Here is a 17,780-nt window from a genome sequence, read left to right on the forward strand (position 1 = left end):
TTCGAAGGATTTAATAGTTTGATCGAATGATTTTACTTTGACTGCAAATGACCAAATTCGATGAAAAAAACCTTCGACTTCGATATTCGAAGTCAAAGTAATTAAATTCGTATTTTCAACTTCGAAGTTCGACCCTTGATAAATCTGCCCCTAAAGGAGACTATTACATAGATCAGGAGTCCCCAACTTTTTTTTTACCTGTGAGCCACATTCAAACGTAAAAAGAGTTTGGGAGCCACACAAGCATGAAAAAAGTCCCTTGGGGTGCCAAATAAGGGCTGTGATTGGCTATTGGTAGCCCCCCATGTGAACTGACAGCCTACAAGAGGCTCTGTTTGACAGTACACCTGGTTTCTATGCAACCAAAACTTGCCACCAAGCCGGGAATTAAAAAATAAGCACCTGATTTGAGATCACTGGAAACAACATCCAAGGGTTTGGTGAAAAACATGTTGTTCCCGAGCTATTGGTTTGGGATCACTGACAAAGATAGTGATAATTCCTTTTTTTTTTTTACTTCAGTCATTGAGTTTCAAGGACCTGGACCCAGTAGATGCAAAGCTGTTTTTAAACTACATATCCCTGTATCCCTGGCAGATGCAACTGAAATTTAGTTAAATATCAAATCAAGACCTGGGTGAGGAGGATTCCTGCTACAGCAAGCAAAGTGTTTAGAACCAAGTAGGCTTCTCATAGAGTTGTTGCAAAGAAAGAACACTAAGTTTAAACAGTATAACCAAAAAGAATGTCAATGTTATTCTGCTCAGCTGTAGTGATTGGTCTGAATAACTGCATTTACTTGAGACAGCAAGACAGTTTACTTCCTTTAGAGACACACATTATAACAAAAACATACATACCCCACAGCCCACGTTGCACCGAATACTCCAGAGACAAGACCCAAAGTACTTAGGCCTTCTTCAAATCCATGTTCACTGAAAGAAAATTGCATTACATAAATAACTATATTTTAAACATTAATAAATGTTAGCCATAAAAAACCTGACATATGACCCAGCTTGGTGGACATTCAAACTATTCTACATAATGGCATTCTACATAAAAGCATTTATTTCACAAATAAGTAACTTAGCCACTAACATTTCTGAGAAATCTGGTCAGGTGACTTTCAGGTAGGACTGACTAGCTAGCAAAAATAAATTTTTCCACGTGGAAGAAAAGAATAAGGGAGTGCACTGGCTTCTACAGATCTTCTTATATTGCTAACTGAAATCCTGTGGTTTATAAGGGACTTAGCAAGGAGACGAGTCTTCCCAAAATACAGGATTTTCCTTTTGCAAAGCCTCATGTTTTTTTATTTATACTCCAAGGGTGTTATTTATCAAAGGTTGAGTTTTAGAGTAATGTGATTTTTATAAAACTCGAATAAATTTGATTTTATTCATAATTCGATTGCTATATTATTTATGAAAAAATGCAAACATCTAAAATACAGTAGTCTCGACTCGCAAACTCAAACTGAATTTGAATCAAATTCGAATATATTTTCCTCCAAAAAAAAAAAAAATTTTTTTTGTAGCTGCTATTAACAGTTCATGGGTCCTCTGCTATTGACTTCTACATGAACTCGGCAGGTTTTAGGTGGAGAATAGTTGAATTAGAACTGTTTCCAGGGTTGAGGTGTGATAGATCTCACATTCAAATTCGAGTTGGTGGTTTTAAATTCGAATTTGTGTGTGTTTTGACCAAAAAAAATCAAAATTTGGAAAATTCTAATTAGAATTTACTATTCGAACCTTAGTAAATCTGACCCCAAATCTTTTTTAGAACATAATGTAGCAGAAGGATGTGAGACGAGTTGACAAACTGGTTAATCCAGTCTTTTAAGAGCCATTTTGAAGTTTTGTAACAGGGCCTGTGTTTCACTGTTTTTAAATTTCAAAACACTTCCTTCTCTTAAGAAATAATAGGAAACAACAATGTTGATGAGAGTAGCACCAGTGACATGAACTATTTGAAAATAAGATAAGAGAAACTGGGAAACTGCTACAGTGTAACTAACCCATTGCCTGTGACCATGAACATATGTAGCCGTAGAGATAGATCGTTTTAGAGAAATTTAAAACATTTTTAGAGAAAAAATAGGAAATAGGATTTTTGAAAAAAAAGGAAATCCTAATATTAGTAAACTGGCTCCATAATGTACTTACTATGCACAGCTGAGCATTTCTGGGTAAACTGGTATGCCAGCTAGTCCAATACAAAAACCATCGAGAACCAGCATCAGGACAAACATCCAAAGTTTACTAAGGGAACAAAGTTATCCTGGTCATTAGTCTTTTGTTTTTATTTTCACCACAACAATAAACATAACAAGAAACACATCTACAGCATGCTGAAAACTGCCTTTGCATTTACATGTGATGTTTATGTAAATAAATGGATTCAAATTACCAATTGTTTTATTCATTTAATTGAGGGAAATCCTTAATTCTGTCAACAGTTTCCCACAATGATTGTTTCCCAGGGACAGTTCCTATTCTTGACTGTCCTGGAAAATGTCATCCTTGGAAATGTCCCAGTTTTTTAAAGTTGATGTTTCTCAGTGTATGCTACAGACATGCCACCCCTAGTTTATACACAGGACATCATCAGGATGTAAAGGTGCATGGTCTGGGTGTAACGGAGGGTGTAGTCAAAAACTTGCCAGAAATCACCACTGGGAATTTGGCATCTCTGCTGCTGCCATTCAGAACTATGTTTATTGAAAAGAGGTGTTTAAATATAAAAGCATACTATAATTCCAAAATGCCATTTTCTTAATAAAATGATTGTGCAGGAAATAAAATAAGTGCAGGAAATAAAAAACTAAGTGCAGGAAATAAAAAACCTTTAAAATTACATCGTTTATTGTATTTTTGTTTTTTTTTTGCTAAGCTTTCTTCATTACTGTGCTGATTAGAAAAGCACTGGTCTGGTTAATGTTTATTAGTAAATATGTGCGAGTTTCTTTGTTCTCAAGAAAATGTATTCATTTTTGTAAGGTGGTCAGGCTGCCTCATCGTTTCCAAAAAGGAAAATGTCAAGTGGACCTTTCAGGAAAGTCTTAACACATATATCAAAGTGCATTCCAACACTTAGCACAATGTGTTTGTTGCATATGAATTTTAGGCAACAACAGTATGTATGAATTATATGATTTGTATTTGAAAAGAGTAGACTAGTCAGCATTCTCTTCTAATATACGACATATGTATACAGTAAAGCTGTGTAAAAATAATGTGGGGCAAACCCCTGTGTATATTGTTGAAAATAAGTGAACCCTTGAAAAATGCTGTGTAAGAAACCAGTTAGCTATCAACATTTTTTTACCCAGCTTGTTGCACTGGAATGTTCTTGGCATCTGAATGATTAAGTGGATTGTGCATTCAAAACACGTAAGCCTATATTATGTACTTTACCTAAAATAAAGTTTGTCGTGTGGGATCTGTGAGTACCTGCTGTTTTTTTATGATCTGAATTTTTCCTATTAGATGGAATGAGTTACACCACTGGCACGCCTTTGTAAATACTGCATATTTATAAAATATCAAATATATACAAAGTATATAAATACAAAAAAGAACAACATTACAGGTATGGGATCCGTTATCTGGAAATCTCCCATAGACTCCATTTTATCCAAATTTTTAAAATTTATTTTTTCCTCTGTAATAATAAAACAGTACTTTGTACTTGATCCAAACCAATATATAATTAATCCTTATTGGAAGCAAAACCAGCCTATTGAGTTAATTTAATATTTACATGAGATGCTAGTAAACTTAAGGTATGAAGATCCAAATTACAGAAAGATCCATTATCTGGAAAACCCCAGGTCCCAAGCATTCTGGATAACAGGACCCATAGCTATATAAATATTCCACTGATTTATACCACTTTTCATGTTTTTCAGGCATACATTATATTAAAAGGCTTCTTTTTTTTAGATTTCCAGCTGACCATGCCCTATAGATGCAAGCAGTATATGCTAAGTGCTTTAACAAGGTATGCACAGGACACTCATGTAAAAAGGCATAAAAATGTGTTTTGCCAAATAATTTGTTAACAATACATAACTTCATGTGATGTATTAATATTTATGGAATTGCAGAGACCAGTACAACTGGATAATGTTTTTTGACAATTCTAGAGGTTGTTTTTTCACTTATTATGCAGTAGCATGATTCTGACACCTAGTGGGCAATTTGTAAAATGAGATCACCCATTTTGGTAAATGTAGTAAAACAAAATCTTCTCTTTTTGTAAATAGAATTTATATAGACAAGGCAGAATACCTAACTTATTATCAATAAATTAAGGACATTGAAACATTTTGTGCCTTAAGCTACTAAAAATGCCTTACCCCTAAACAAAACAGGGATTGTTTGTCCATATAGTATATACACGAATTGCAGCACTCCAATTTGGTATTAAAACCGCTTTTATTCCAAAAATAGCATAGCGACGTTTCGGATACAACAGATCCTTTTTCAAGCTTGAAAAAGGATCTGTTGTATCCGAAACGTCGCTATGCTATTTTTGGAATAAAAGCGGTTTTAATACCAAATTGGAGTGCTGCAATTCGTGTATATACTGAATGGAGGTATGTGAAGGTGAACATACTTTGTTGCGTGCACCCAAGTAAGACAAAGGACTATTTAAGCATATAGCGTGCTGGATAACTGCTGTGAATTGTTTGTCCATATATTGCAATATATTTAAGATGGCCAGTCCTACACTCAATTGCATCCGATTCCTTTTACCAAGGGACTAAGTTTTACCCGTAACTTACTTGCTGCTTTCAAAGTAAACTTGGTTGCCCTTTTATTGGCCACCAGTGGGATCATCTTACTTGAGCTGAAAAGGGAATCAGATGCAAGTTGAGTGAAGGAACTGGCCACACGAGGGAATGACATTGACATAGTTGGCCATAAACCCTTTGAAAATGGCTGCTGTTCCAGCAGAAATGTTTTTGTCCACAATAAATATTTTTTGACATAAGATCTGTGAGTGCGGTCTCTACAGCTTTCTTCTTTATATGTATCATGTAAAGCAAGGCACTCATAGGTCTTAAAATATGGTGAAAAAGAGTTAAAGTTTATTTGTTATTCCTACGTTTCGGTCTTCCTTGAGACCTCATGACTTCTTCACAGCAAATCCCTAATCCTAGCCTCTGGAGGGGCAGTGTGTGTGTGTGTGTGTGTGTGTGTGTGTGTGTGTGTGTGTGTGTGTGTGTGTGTGTGTGTGTGTGTGTGTGTGTGTGTGTGTGTGTGTGTGTGTGTGTGTGTGTGTGTGTGTGTGTGTGTGTGTGTGTGTGTGTGTGTGTGTGTGTGTGTGTGTGTGTGTGTGTGTGTGTGTGTGTGGAGAGGTACATCAATAAAACTCTTCCCTGTTTATTCCTATCATTCATTATTGGCAGCAAAGAGGAGGAGGAGGATGTTATCATTGTACGTTCTTACACAGAAGAGAAGAATATTTAATCTTCTTTTCATACCGAGTCTGCACAGTGTAATGGTGCGAGTAGTTGCAGAAGAATTCACTTTCTTGTATAGGCCAAGGTCATAGATCGGCTACAATAAACTACTAGCCAAATTTGTTTAGAGTAGTTACCCTGTTGGGCAAAACAGTGTGTAACAAATGCAAGACACATAATGCATAACTGGTCATATATAATAAATTTTGAAATTTGGGAGTATTTTCACCCAAAATAAAAATTAATCAACAACAGCACCACCAATGTACTAAAAGTAGAAGTCTTCCTATTGGTGAAAACTCTTTGCATTGGCCAATTTTCCAAGAACAAATTTTCACCAAGATAAATTTCTCCAACTTCAGGTTGGCAAACCATTCTAAAGATATAGCAGCCACTTGTGCATCTTATTATATATGTCACCACCTCAATGCTAATTTCCTACATGGCTCATTTCTTTATGCATAATTTATCTTGAGAACATTACCCACTACAACTATATGGGGAATATGCAATAGTGAATACTTTGCATTGTATCTCAAAAAGATATACACCCAGGAACCTTTGGACACTTTCTCATCATTACAGGGCTGGCATTATAGTCAGACAGTAATGTGTGCTTACTCATCACAACCAAATAAATCACTGCTGCGTGTTTATGTACAGTATATTGGGTACTGGCAACTGATTACAGAGGAGCTTTTTGGATGCATATATAGAGTTTCGGCAAACTTAAATGGGAGACTGGTGAAGTAATTGGAGAAAATTTAATAAATATATATGAATCTTTTTTCTCACAATACAACATCATAAATAAAGTTAGAACATATATACAGATGTTATTGCTTATAACTGAGAGGGAGGGACCAGTTAAAGAAAATGTGCAGACTGGACCTAGGCTCCCTACTGTTACAAAATATTCTTATTGACAATGTATGTATTCAGTCATGGAGGTGTAATAAAACACACAGTTAAAAGATACTTTTACTTTCTATAAAATGCAGTATGCCTCTGTCTTTCACAAATAAACAGACTATTATTTTATGTTCATATAAACATAAAGTTACCTCTCAATGTGAAAGATAGGAGCAGGTCCTAACAGAAAAAAACAAAAAGCTGAACCTAGGTTGCCAGCGATGAGAATCCACTTTCTCAGTCCCTGTATTAAACAAAAAAAGAGAGTTGTGCAATATTGAAAAAGTAAGACTATATTTTGTCAGATTTGGCAAAGGGAGCTTTGTCTTTGTTTCACACTCTGTGGCCATAATAAAAAGGTAAAGCTCCATTTAAATACAGTACTATGTGCGACAGTCCAAAAGGCTTATAAACATTATTGCACTTGAAGCACAAAGCAAGATATGATTTTACTATGCCTTAAACCTCTTTAGCACATCTATTATTTGTAGCATTTTCCGATATAAAATTCTAAAGCAGTCCATAGGTACAGCAATCCTATGACATAAAGTATGAAATGATTGTGCCAAAATTGTTCCAAGATGCTAAACTGTCAGACATCACCACTGATGGCTGATGTGCAATCCAATGCTACATGTTCACATTGCATTTGTTGACTATTGATGGCTACTATTGTTAAAGTTGAGGAGCATATTTTACTTCCTTGCATAACATACATTAATTATTGTGTATTTGTGGAGCTTTAATATTGTTAGCTTCAGTGTTCATTTGGTCAACACTATTAAACTTATCAACACTCCAAATGTGCCACACAAACTAAATGTGCTACACATACATTATATATGTCCAGTTAATCTCCAAAATGCAAAATAGAGAATTTTACTTTCCTACTTGATGTAAATTCCTTTTCTTCTAGTCCCAACATGTCAGTACACATGGGAATTGCCCCTCCCAGACCTGGAGGTAGGACCTATAACATGGCCAATCAAAATTAATCATGACCTATAAGACCACATGACTTCCTCCTCACCACAGTTATACTTTTGCCATAGCAGTACAGTAACCAAAATAAATAACTTGGGATGGGAAACCCTGTACTGACATGTCGGGACTAGAAGAAATGGAAATTATGTCAAGTAGGTAAGTAAAATTCTCTATTTCTTCTACGTCCCTCCATGTCAGTACACATGGCATCTACCAAGCCATGCCCCAAAAACAAGGGGTGGGAATAACCAACATAAGGCAATAACCAAACTTATGCTAAGGAGGCCCTGAGGAATAAGGCCAGCGTCACATCCATCAAACAGGGGAGCTGATAAAATGTATAGCTCCTGAAAAAGGTAGATAAAGGGCACAAGAACAACATGTCCTAGGACATGGTAAGCGATTGACAACAAGAGCTACAAAACCAACCACAAAATTACAGAGACTGGCACTGGAGTATCAAGCATTGCAGATTAAGAATAGACATATTCTGTTTAAAAAGGTTCCCTCAGCGACTAGAGGGATACCTGCAATATGGTTATCCGACATAAAACCCCACCTGGGGAAGAACAACAATCCTGCAACTGTTAAAACAAAAGGTTCCCTAGGATGGCAACAGCCATCTCAGAACTAAAACACCCTAGAAACCACCAGGAAACCAATCCGATGAGATCAGAAACTAAACACAACTTGGATGCATCTATCACCAGTGCTGGAGAAATACATGATCCTCAGCAATAGCGAGTGGCCCTGAAAAGACTTGGCCCACATTAGCCTAGTCCTGCAGCTTAATGGAAGCAGCTCACACCAGTGCTAACCGGAGTCAATTCCACACCAGAGATCAGCCCAAGATCCACCAACGCCATGCTAATAATACCTAATGAAGACAACTAGATGAACACCAACTCTGGGTTATCTTAATCAGCATATCATTGTAACCATTGTAGAGCCATGCTGGTACAGCCCAGTAGCTCCACCAACCACCAAATCTAAACTGGGCATACAACAGCACAAGGACCAGCCAAATGTGACTTAAGACCATCTACCAGTAAGATATGCTGTTGCCCCATCCAACTGCTACACAAGCAAGCAAATGGGACCCAAGCCAGTTAGAGTTATAGAAAACACCCACAAAAGCAGAGCCAACTACATCTCAAGCTGCACAATGCTACAGTTTATGCAAAAACTGAACCAAACCTGTGACCATACATAAAAGCTACTGAATCCAATAGGCTACTGAACCAACAAACAGCTGGGGTCACAATCCAAAATCAGGCATGCCAGAAGCTTATAGCCTACAAACACTGGTACCAACCAGCAATGAAGCACAATCAACTGGCAAATGAGCCAGCCACCATACATGCAAACCAGTGGTGGACCAGCCAGCTATTATGTATTCGAACATAGATATGCAAGGCCATTGTCACACTAGCAGGCCAAGATGCCCGTCAGCTGCAGCGTATGCAAAATACCAGAGTGGAACTGTAATACACAAGCACATAAGCCAGCTATTATGAATGCCACCCTTGGAGACAAGTTCACCAACTGCACTGGCACCTGATACAAAAGTCAAATTTCCACACATGCAACAAGGGAGCACAAGCCAGTTGTTTAACTTGCAAAACCCTGGTCCACAAGCCAGCCTTATTGATAATAAGCAGTTGTTAAGGACAGAAGTGTGTCCTAAGAGTATCTGACCCTTCCAAATTATATGATAAGTAAATCCAACCGGCTGGCAGAAAGAAAATGACACTGACACGACTGTTCAGTATGCAAATGTTTCTCACTCTGTCTTTATTTCAAAGTACAAAAGGTTATAAAGGCAAATCGGAGGTTTGACACCCCCCTAAGCTTGCGGTTAAGCTATATAGCTTCAAATGGAAAATTACAAACTACGAAAGTTTAGGTTATATATCTTCAAATGGAAAGCAATAAGGTGTAAAGTCTCTTATGCGGTTTAATTCAGCAGTCGTCTTCAGGAAACAGGTGCAGAGTGGCATAACCACAAACGTATGTGACCTCCTTAGCACAAGCCTGTTTCTATGAAGAGGTTCCTCTTGGTTACGGCCTAGCGAGATATCTGGGTTATAGAGACATCTGAGCAGGAAATATGTTTTGCAAAATAGCTTATGCAAGGAAATATATCAGACATGCATGCAGTATGGCAGTAAAATAGACTTTTTAAATGATAGCAAACAGAATAGACTGACCAGTCCACCACACAGTGGCATACAAGACCAAAAACAATGCATGTAAGGCAGAAGTAAAGATTAGCTGTAAGCTGACACATGACCAACTGCAGCTGCTGAATACCAATCAGCAACAAAATTAACTATGGGCTGTGAAACTCAGAGCAAAAACCAGCTGATGGTACAACCCATGTTATATCCAACCAAATAGCCAATCATGCCTGCTGCTGGTGTAACCAGAACCATGCCCAAAAGGCCCAAGGCCACACAAAGGGCCATAGACTACAAGCTGGCTTCAAGCCTGTTAAGGTGCCAACAGACATAACAGTAAGTGCCCTTCATTCTACCAACAATTAAAGAAGGGAAACCGACAGCCACCAAAAATCAGTAGATGTAGTATAAGTACAACTGAGCTCCCAACAAAACCCACCAGATGGAAATATCCAAGAGAAGGTCTACAGTACATCACACAAAAAGACACCATATAAATCGGAACACTGCCTGTTAAGTGTGGAAACATCCTAGGAAAAAAATGGGGTACAATGCTGCTACAGCAGAACAAACCCCTAGCCAGTCCTGGAAATACTAGGTGTAATAAAAGCACACTTACCTACTGTGTCTGCACAGAGAACTCAGGCTCACAAACCTAAGACCTCAGATGCCATCAATACAAGAAGACAGAGGAACACCGGCACACAACCAGAAAATATGCGCTAGACAATAGGAATACTTCAGTCAGATCCTTGGTGGCAGGCTGCTTCTTAGGAGCAGACTCAGGGGCGTAACTACAGAGGAAGCAGACCCTGCGGCTGCAGGTGGGCCCAAAAGGTATAGGGACCACATGAGGCCCAAATAAAGAGCAATTTCAATATATATTGGTAAAAAAAGCACAACCTCTGGATATGTTAGGGGGCCCTAAAATGAATTTGCTGTGGGGCCCAATGACATCAGGTTACAGCACTGAGCAGACTCGTTGTAAGGAAGGAAGGGGCTACCATACTGCTTCAGCAGTGCAACCCTCCAGCCAACCCTGCAAGCACCCTGTGTAATAAAAGGCAAATATAACCTCTGTGTCTGCACAGAGGACAATAGAAACAACAGTAGCAAAAAGGCCCAGAGGAGTATCTGCACCTTAACTGACAGCAATGACTAGTCCGCAGGATGGAAACTTCAGCTAGAACCCTGATAGCTTTCAGCTGAGGGACATAATTAGCTTATTAACATGCAGACTTCCCAGTGTAATGAATGTTTCAAACACACCGTGGATACTGAAGAATCACACTCACCAGCTTCAGGCTGTTATAACTAGCCCATATGCATACCCATTAGCCCTTTTGCAGAAGTTCTGTAAAGTTCTGTAAAGCCTCACGTAACTCAAAAGAAAAAGGGAGTCCAAAAAGCTCACAGGTAACAATGTGGTAAGCCCACACCTGTGTCTCTTACCAAACAGCACTAGATTGAATCTTGTGCCTCGCTGGGCATATAGCAGGGGGCTATTTTAGCACAGGTCTAGGACCATGGGTATGCCCACACCTGCATTTCTTCCCAATAAGCGATAATTTACAGATTATGCGTCTTGAGGCATCAGGTAAATTCATCTCCATTACCTGGGAATCATCCCTCTGTGTCCACACAGAGGTAAAAAATAAACAAAAAATACAAAAGCAAAAACAAAAACTGTGTTTGATTTCTCTCAAAATTCATCAAAAAATAAAAAGTGAGGAGGGAGATCCTACCTTCCTGTCTAATAGGACAAAAAAATAACTGTGGTGAGGAGGAAGTCATGTGGTCTTCTTATAGGTCATGATTAATTTTGTTTGCCTATGTTATAGGTCCTACCTCCAGGTCTGGGAGGGGCAATGCCCATGTGTACTGACATGGAGGGACGTAGAAGAAAAACAAATATGGTGGATTAAGACATTTGCTTTTTCGTTATAAATATATATAAGCTATATTGTATATATTATTACTATCATATATAACTGTATAAAAAAAATGTACTTACTGGAAACCGGTCAGTGATAAGCCCCAGAATTGGAGAACTCAGACTATATGACAAAGCAAGTCCTAGAAAGACCAAGCCAACGTATACAACTTTTAGATGAAACTGAAAGACAAACAAAACACACAGAATAAGGGAGGGGATGGAATTTACACTGAGACTCATTTACTTCAGATGCATTTGGCTTTGAGCCTCTTACAATAATATAAAGTATACAGTAGACAAGTTTGAGTTTTTGTTGGTGAAATATATTGTGACTGCAACTTTAAGGGGAAGATTTATCAAAATGTGAGATGAAAGTTTAACGGAAACACTCACCCACGTTCTGTTCATTCCTATGGGATTTTTAGAAGTGTATTTATCAATTGGTGAACTCAACTTTCACCCATTGATAAATACGCTTTTAGAAATCCCATAGGAATGAAGAGAAAGTGTGTGAAATTGCCCAACAAGTATACAATGCCCTTTAACCAGTGCCTCATTCGCCTAGTTCATGTGGGAATGCAGGAAAATCACAAAAGAGAAGAAAGCTGGGTGTTGAATGGAGACCATTGACATTTACTCATATCACTATATAATACACAAAAGCTATGAATATCTTTTAAATTATATCCTTATAAATGATGAGTTCTGATGTCATCAGTTATAAACAGTGAGTTCTGATGTCATTTCTGTCACATGACTCACTGAACTGTGTGTATTATAATAAATAAAGTACCCCCAGTTGCAAAATATGAGGATATTAGAAGTTACCGAGGAGTTCCATGACCTGTATAAAAACATTTATATGGTCATGAAACTCCTCGGTAACTTATAATTTCCCTATATATACACACACCTCATGAACTACTGTTACATAGCTAAAGGACTGACTAATGTCCCGACTCCTGAACTCGCTCATTTGTTCTGTGTGTGCAGGCTATAAATATTTAGGAGAACAACAGTTAAATATTTGGCCTCTTTTTTTTTTTCTAGAGAGAATGTGGCCAATGTGCTTGTCACTCAAAGTTTTAAGAGAGGAATGAAGTATGATAGAGTTTTATACCACTATCACAAACATGACCATCAGCACTAAAGGATAAGTGATTGGAGAAGCCAATGTGAAGTGAGCAACACTTGATTCTAGTAGCAAAAATAAGAAAATGTATTGTAATTAAAATATAGTATGCTCACTTTGTCTATAACGAATAGTGATAATGTTGGATCCAATACACCTAAAGAGGTGCTTATTGAGATCATAGTGAAGCACATCAGCATAACTTTTGGAAGAGCGAGTAAAGCCCAGAACGAGTCTTTGCTAGGCACTGCATCTGTAAAAATAAAGAAAAGTATCTCAAATACATGGTTACATAATATATGCATTTCAATTCATCTTCAAATTCATTACTGATACAATACAGCAAAATGTGGTTCTAGGCTGCACCCAATAACAGCAAGAATAGCTAATTTTCTTTTTCATTACATTTTTCCTTTACTGCTTAAATTTTAAGCAGGCAATGAAAACAGGTACTCATTTGTAATACCTTCTTACTGTCTTTTTTTTTTCTATGAAGACAAAAACAAACATGGAGAAAGCTGGATAAACAATATACAAGTCTGCAGATTTAATAACATTTAATATGAGGTAGCACAAATTTGCTATCATATGACAAACTTCCTTTTTCTATATAGGAATTGTCCAGTAATTTTTGCAAGAAACGTCTTCTGCAGTTAAACTTCTGACACCATTTGATACACAGTAGATATCTAAAAAAGTCGTACTGCAAATTTGTAGAAATATGTTTCATGTTTAAACAGTCCTGCATTGTATACCCCAATTAGACATGTGATATATATGTGATGAAAATGAAAACTCGCAGACATATGACTAAAATATAGTCTACAAAATAAATTCATTTTTTATTGCAACAGAATAAAAAAAAAAAGGTCATAACATTGTAAAGCAAAATAAGCCTTGTGATCTCAATGTGGGCACATGATGCAAACTTTACTTGCTCTGTCCTACTTTACAACAGTCAGTTTATTTCAACGTGGTACCTGTTATCGGCATGGGATTGCATTGGCAGCTCACTGGGTACCACAAAATGCTGCTGTCAGTAAGTCCAGCCAGGATGAACAATGCCAAGAGTCTTAATACCCAATCTCCAATACCCAGTCTCATCGGAAATTTGTGTTACTCCATGATAGGTCATTGCAAGGTAGATAATTAGATTACCAGAGCTCAGAGCTCAGATAATCCCCCTGTAGAATGGATTTCTCTATATCTGTGCACTGGTAATCTAACTACCAAACACGGAGTAGCTTTAGTACAAGGCAAATTTATTGAACTTATGTTGAACAACGGAAATACTGCCCCTTTAAGAAGTGTCCACAAACTTTTGGACTGTTCAATTGCAAAGAAACATCATTGGCTGGGCACCACTGCTGAACCCAACCTGATATCTGGCTAATCACATGACACCAGACCCTCATATATAAATAGTGCCTTTTAAATACAGACAAAAGGGGTACTATATTATGTATTGTACGGCATTGTATTTATTTTCATAGCACCACATATGTATGCAGTGCTTTTCATGGTATACACACAAAAATGGGGCACAGTTGTTATATAAGTGCCACGATTTTCAATACACAGCTTGAATGAGGACTCTGACTAAACAGTTATCCTAGCTATAGTTTCAGGATTATGCAGAACTTCATATAATAATTTGTATCAAATGTTACCATATATGACCTTCTGACTGCCCCCATCTAATGCTTTAGGCCACTTATGGTTTTGGAACTTTACGGGATGCAAAGGTGTTCATCATTCCTTCTATGAAGAAGTGTGGCCTACGTATAGATCCTGTTCCCCTAGTTCTTACAAAGGGAAAGAGTGCATAGTTCTGTGTCTTTGGATTTCACTCTGTGGATGCAGAAGAAGTTGCCTGAAGAAGGTGGCCTTAATTAGGTTCTGAGTTGGTTTCAAAAAATCTTTTCTTCTAAAAAATAGTTTATTCTGTTCTTTAAATTGTAAGGGAAACTAAATAAGAACAAATTCTTTAATGGAAGTAAAATAAAAAACCCTTGTAAAGTGCCAGTGCTTACTCTCATTTGTTGTGCAAATGAAAAATATTAAGGGCTGATTTATTAAGTGTTTTATTATTTTTTTTGACGCCAAAAATCTGAAAAAAAAGTACGACCTTTTTGGGATTAATTATGTGACAAAACAGTGAATACGAAAACACTCCAGCTAAAACCTGTCGAAAACATGTAGAAATCTACACAACCTGAAGATCTTTCTTTGATTCGTGGTTTTAGAGGTTTTCAGAATCTCAATTTTAAGCAACAATAGGAAAAGTTGTAGTTGTTTTTCTGTTCGAAAAATATGCGGTTTTCGCGACTTTTCTGCAACTTTTCCCATTCATTCTTTTTTTATTTGATTTTTAAAATAAATTTCATGACATTCGTAGTTTTAGAGAAAGAGTTTTGTTGTAGTTTCAAAGCCTTTTAAAACCACTAAAATCTGACCTTTGATAAACAAGCCTCCACATGTCAGTGCTTGCTCATACAAAAATTGACAATTATGTCTTATGGGGTATATTTTAAAGTGCAAAGAAAGCTAAGATAATGAAACAGGACTATCGTCCTGTGAAGTAAAAAAAAATTGCTATTGTTACAAAAGCCGAGTATCTTATATTTCACTAGAGAACTTAAATCATTTCTTAAAATATCCATCATTTAATCACTAGTGTCTTTTGTTTTAGAACTGAAGCAGATTGTTCCAGTTTCTTTACAGACATATCATGGTACTACAGGTTGCATAAGAATGAATACAAGCACAAGTGTGTGCATATGCATTGGACCATGATAGACACAAGATACACGTTCTTCTACAACTACATATATACGGACTTATTGTGGCTTTTGCTTGCCCATGTGTTGTTGAAGGCTTGAGCAATATATTTACCAAATGCTGCATTTGAAAAACTTATTATGCAGGGAACTTCTCATATGTTTCAAGCCTAGCACCTTATTATTAAGAGTAAGGCCCGGAATAAAATTGCCCCACTGCAATCATATACCAATGCTCAGTAGGTAAGTAAACCAAATGTGAGAGAGGCCAGGTCCCTTTTCGGTCTTGTGGATTCATACTTTTGCAACCCTCTTCCCCTGCTCCATGTGCCTTTAACAGGGTCAGGGGACAACTGCAATTTCCTTTTCATTCCTCTCTCATCTCACTGGACATAATGGCAGTAGGGGGAATCATGGGCACAACATACATTTTTTCTCAAAGACTTTTAATACAGTGTATGCATGCACTTGCATGTGAGGCATTACAAAAACTTTCCCTTTGAATCATTAGATAAAAAATGCAATCATGATAGTTTACTTTAATTTAGGATAGTTCACTGTAACTAACTTTTGGCATAACGTAAACATCAATTTTCTATGACTTTGCATTTAGCATTTGTGTTTTACATTTATCTGTTTAATTCTCTAACGGATCTCTAGTGGTTAATTGCACTCCAATGGAAGATTACTAGAAGATTAATAGAATATATAAAATAAAGCCAAGCTATTAATAGCTACGGAATTTATCAAGTCTTGCAGTTACTTTTACAAGTTATTTGGTTGTCGGGTTTAGTTACCACCAACAACTAGATTTTACAATTTTACAAGCAGAATAAAAATGTTTTTCAAGCGTCATATAAATACCAGTTTTCACCCCCAAATTCATTGATTTTTTAATTTTTTTCCATTCAAGTTTTTTCATAAATTAGAAACCATTCAAATTGTGAGTTCATTTGAGGTAAAAAAAAAAAAACCTCACAAAGCTCTAAAATTCGACCTTTGATTAATAACCCAATAAAAGTTCATTTAAAAGGGAAAATGCCCTTTTATCAATAACAAAATTAAATGTAAAATGTTAGATAATAATTCTATATTATTACAATACTAAAATAAAAAATACATACCATATCTTGGCAGGATAAACATATTTAATGGAACCATTAGCAGGACAATGCAACCAAGCACAATGAAAGGAGTCTCATATCCAAATGATTCATACAATAAGCCCCCTATTGGTGGGCCCAACACAAAACCCATGCCAGTGAAGAGTTCAAGACATCCCTGCAGATTTAAAAATTTTGGGTAAATTAGTAATAAATACTACTTTTCCCTTTGTTAATTCATTGTTGGTCTACCAGACTATGATCCCTATGTCCTTTAACAGTAGGATGCAGAGATTTAGCTTCACCGAGTATTATACTAAATTTAGGATGGAGGCATTACAGATACAGTAAATATACACAAACAGTAGCAGTAAGAAGCTTCAAATTGAGAACTTTCTCTAAAAGGCATTATGTTTGCCGTTTGCGCTGCTGTAAGCCATAGCAGCCAATAAGGTTTGGTTTCAAAGAAGTGACCAGTGAATGCTACATACTGATTGTCGCTATGGTTTACTGCACCTGTGCAAACTGAGGGGTAGATTTACTGAACTACGACTTTTTCAGGTCGGGCTTTTTGAAGCCAAAAATCTTAAAAAAGTTGCGGGAAAAAAAAGCACGACTTTTCCAGGATTTATTATGCAACAAAATTCACAATTCAGACATCATATTAAGTGGCATATTATAGAATCTTAGCAAACTGGTATATATATTTAAGTAAAAACTGCCCGTTTACAGCTCTTGCCTTGAACCCCGATTTCGTGATGGTCTGTGTGCTGCCTCAGAGATCACCTGACCAGAAATACTACAACTCTAACAGTAACAGGAAGAAGTGTTGAAGCAAGAGACATAACTCTGTCTTTTAATTGGCTCATGTGACCTAAGAAGTATAGTTTGTTTGGTTTATTTGTGTGCACAGTGAAGAGTGCAATCCCAGGGGGCGGCCCTTATTTTTTAAAATGGCAATTTTCTATTTAAGATTACACAACGGCACATACTACAAGAAACGTATATTATTATGAAAATGGCTTTTTTTACATGAAGCAGGGTTTTACATATGAGCTGTTTTATTCAATATCTTTTTATAGAGATCTACATTGTTTGGGGGGTATAGTTTTCCTTTAATAAAGGAGAAATTGAGTTTAGCTGTGGTTTCAAAACCCCCTAAAATCACTAAAATGATTGACTGTTGATAAATATGCCTCCACGTGTCTTATATTGCATAACTCCATTAGTTTGTTATTTGACCTGTCTGAAATGCCCAAAACAAGAGCTACATTTTG

At 36.9% G+C, this 17,780-nt stretch overlaps 1 protein-coding gene across 3 annotated transcripts in view; it reads right to left on the reverse strand.

Annotated features, from left to right (window-relative positions):
* The window catches only part of LOC108705432 (MFS-type transporter SLC18B1-like), a 42,117-nt gene that overhangs the window by 9,577 nt on the left and 14,760 nt on the right, over positions 1-17,780 (reverse strand). For all 3 annotated transcript variants that reach the window (XM_041562947.1, XM_041562949.1, XM_041562948.1), the window contains 6 exons: positions 16,525-16,681; positions 12,737-12,873; positions 11,567-11,668; positions 6,541-6,632; positions 2,172-2,267; positions 861-935 (listed from right to left, as the gene is read on the reverse strand). In XM_041562947.1, the coding sequence (XP_041418881.1) occupies positions 861-935; positions 2,172-2,267; positions 6,541-6,632; positions 11,567-11,668; positions 12,737-12,873; positions 16,525-16,681 (659 nt within the window). The remainder of the gene's footprint in view (positions 1-860; positions 936-2,171; positions 2,268-6,540; positions 6,633-11,566; positions 11,669-12,736; positions 12,874-16,524; positions 16,682-17,780) is intronic.

Source organism: Xenopus laevis, chromosome 5L (assembly GCF_017654675.1).
Source record: "Xenopus laevis strain J_2021 chromosome 5L, Xenopus_laevis_v10.1, whole genome shotgun sequence".
NCBI classification, from domain to species: domain Eukaryota; kingdom Metazoa; phylum Chordata; class Amphibia; order Anura; family Pipidae; genus Xenopus; species Xenopus laevis.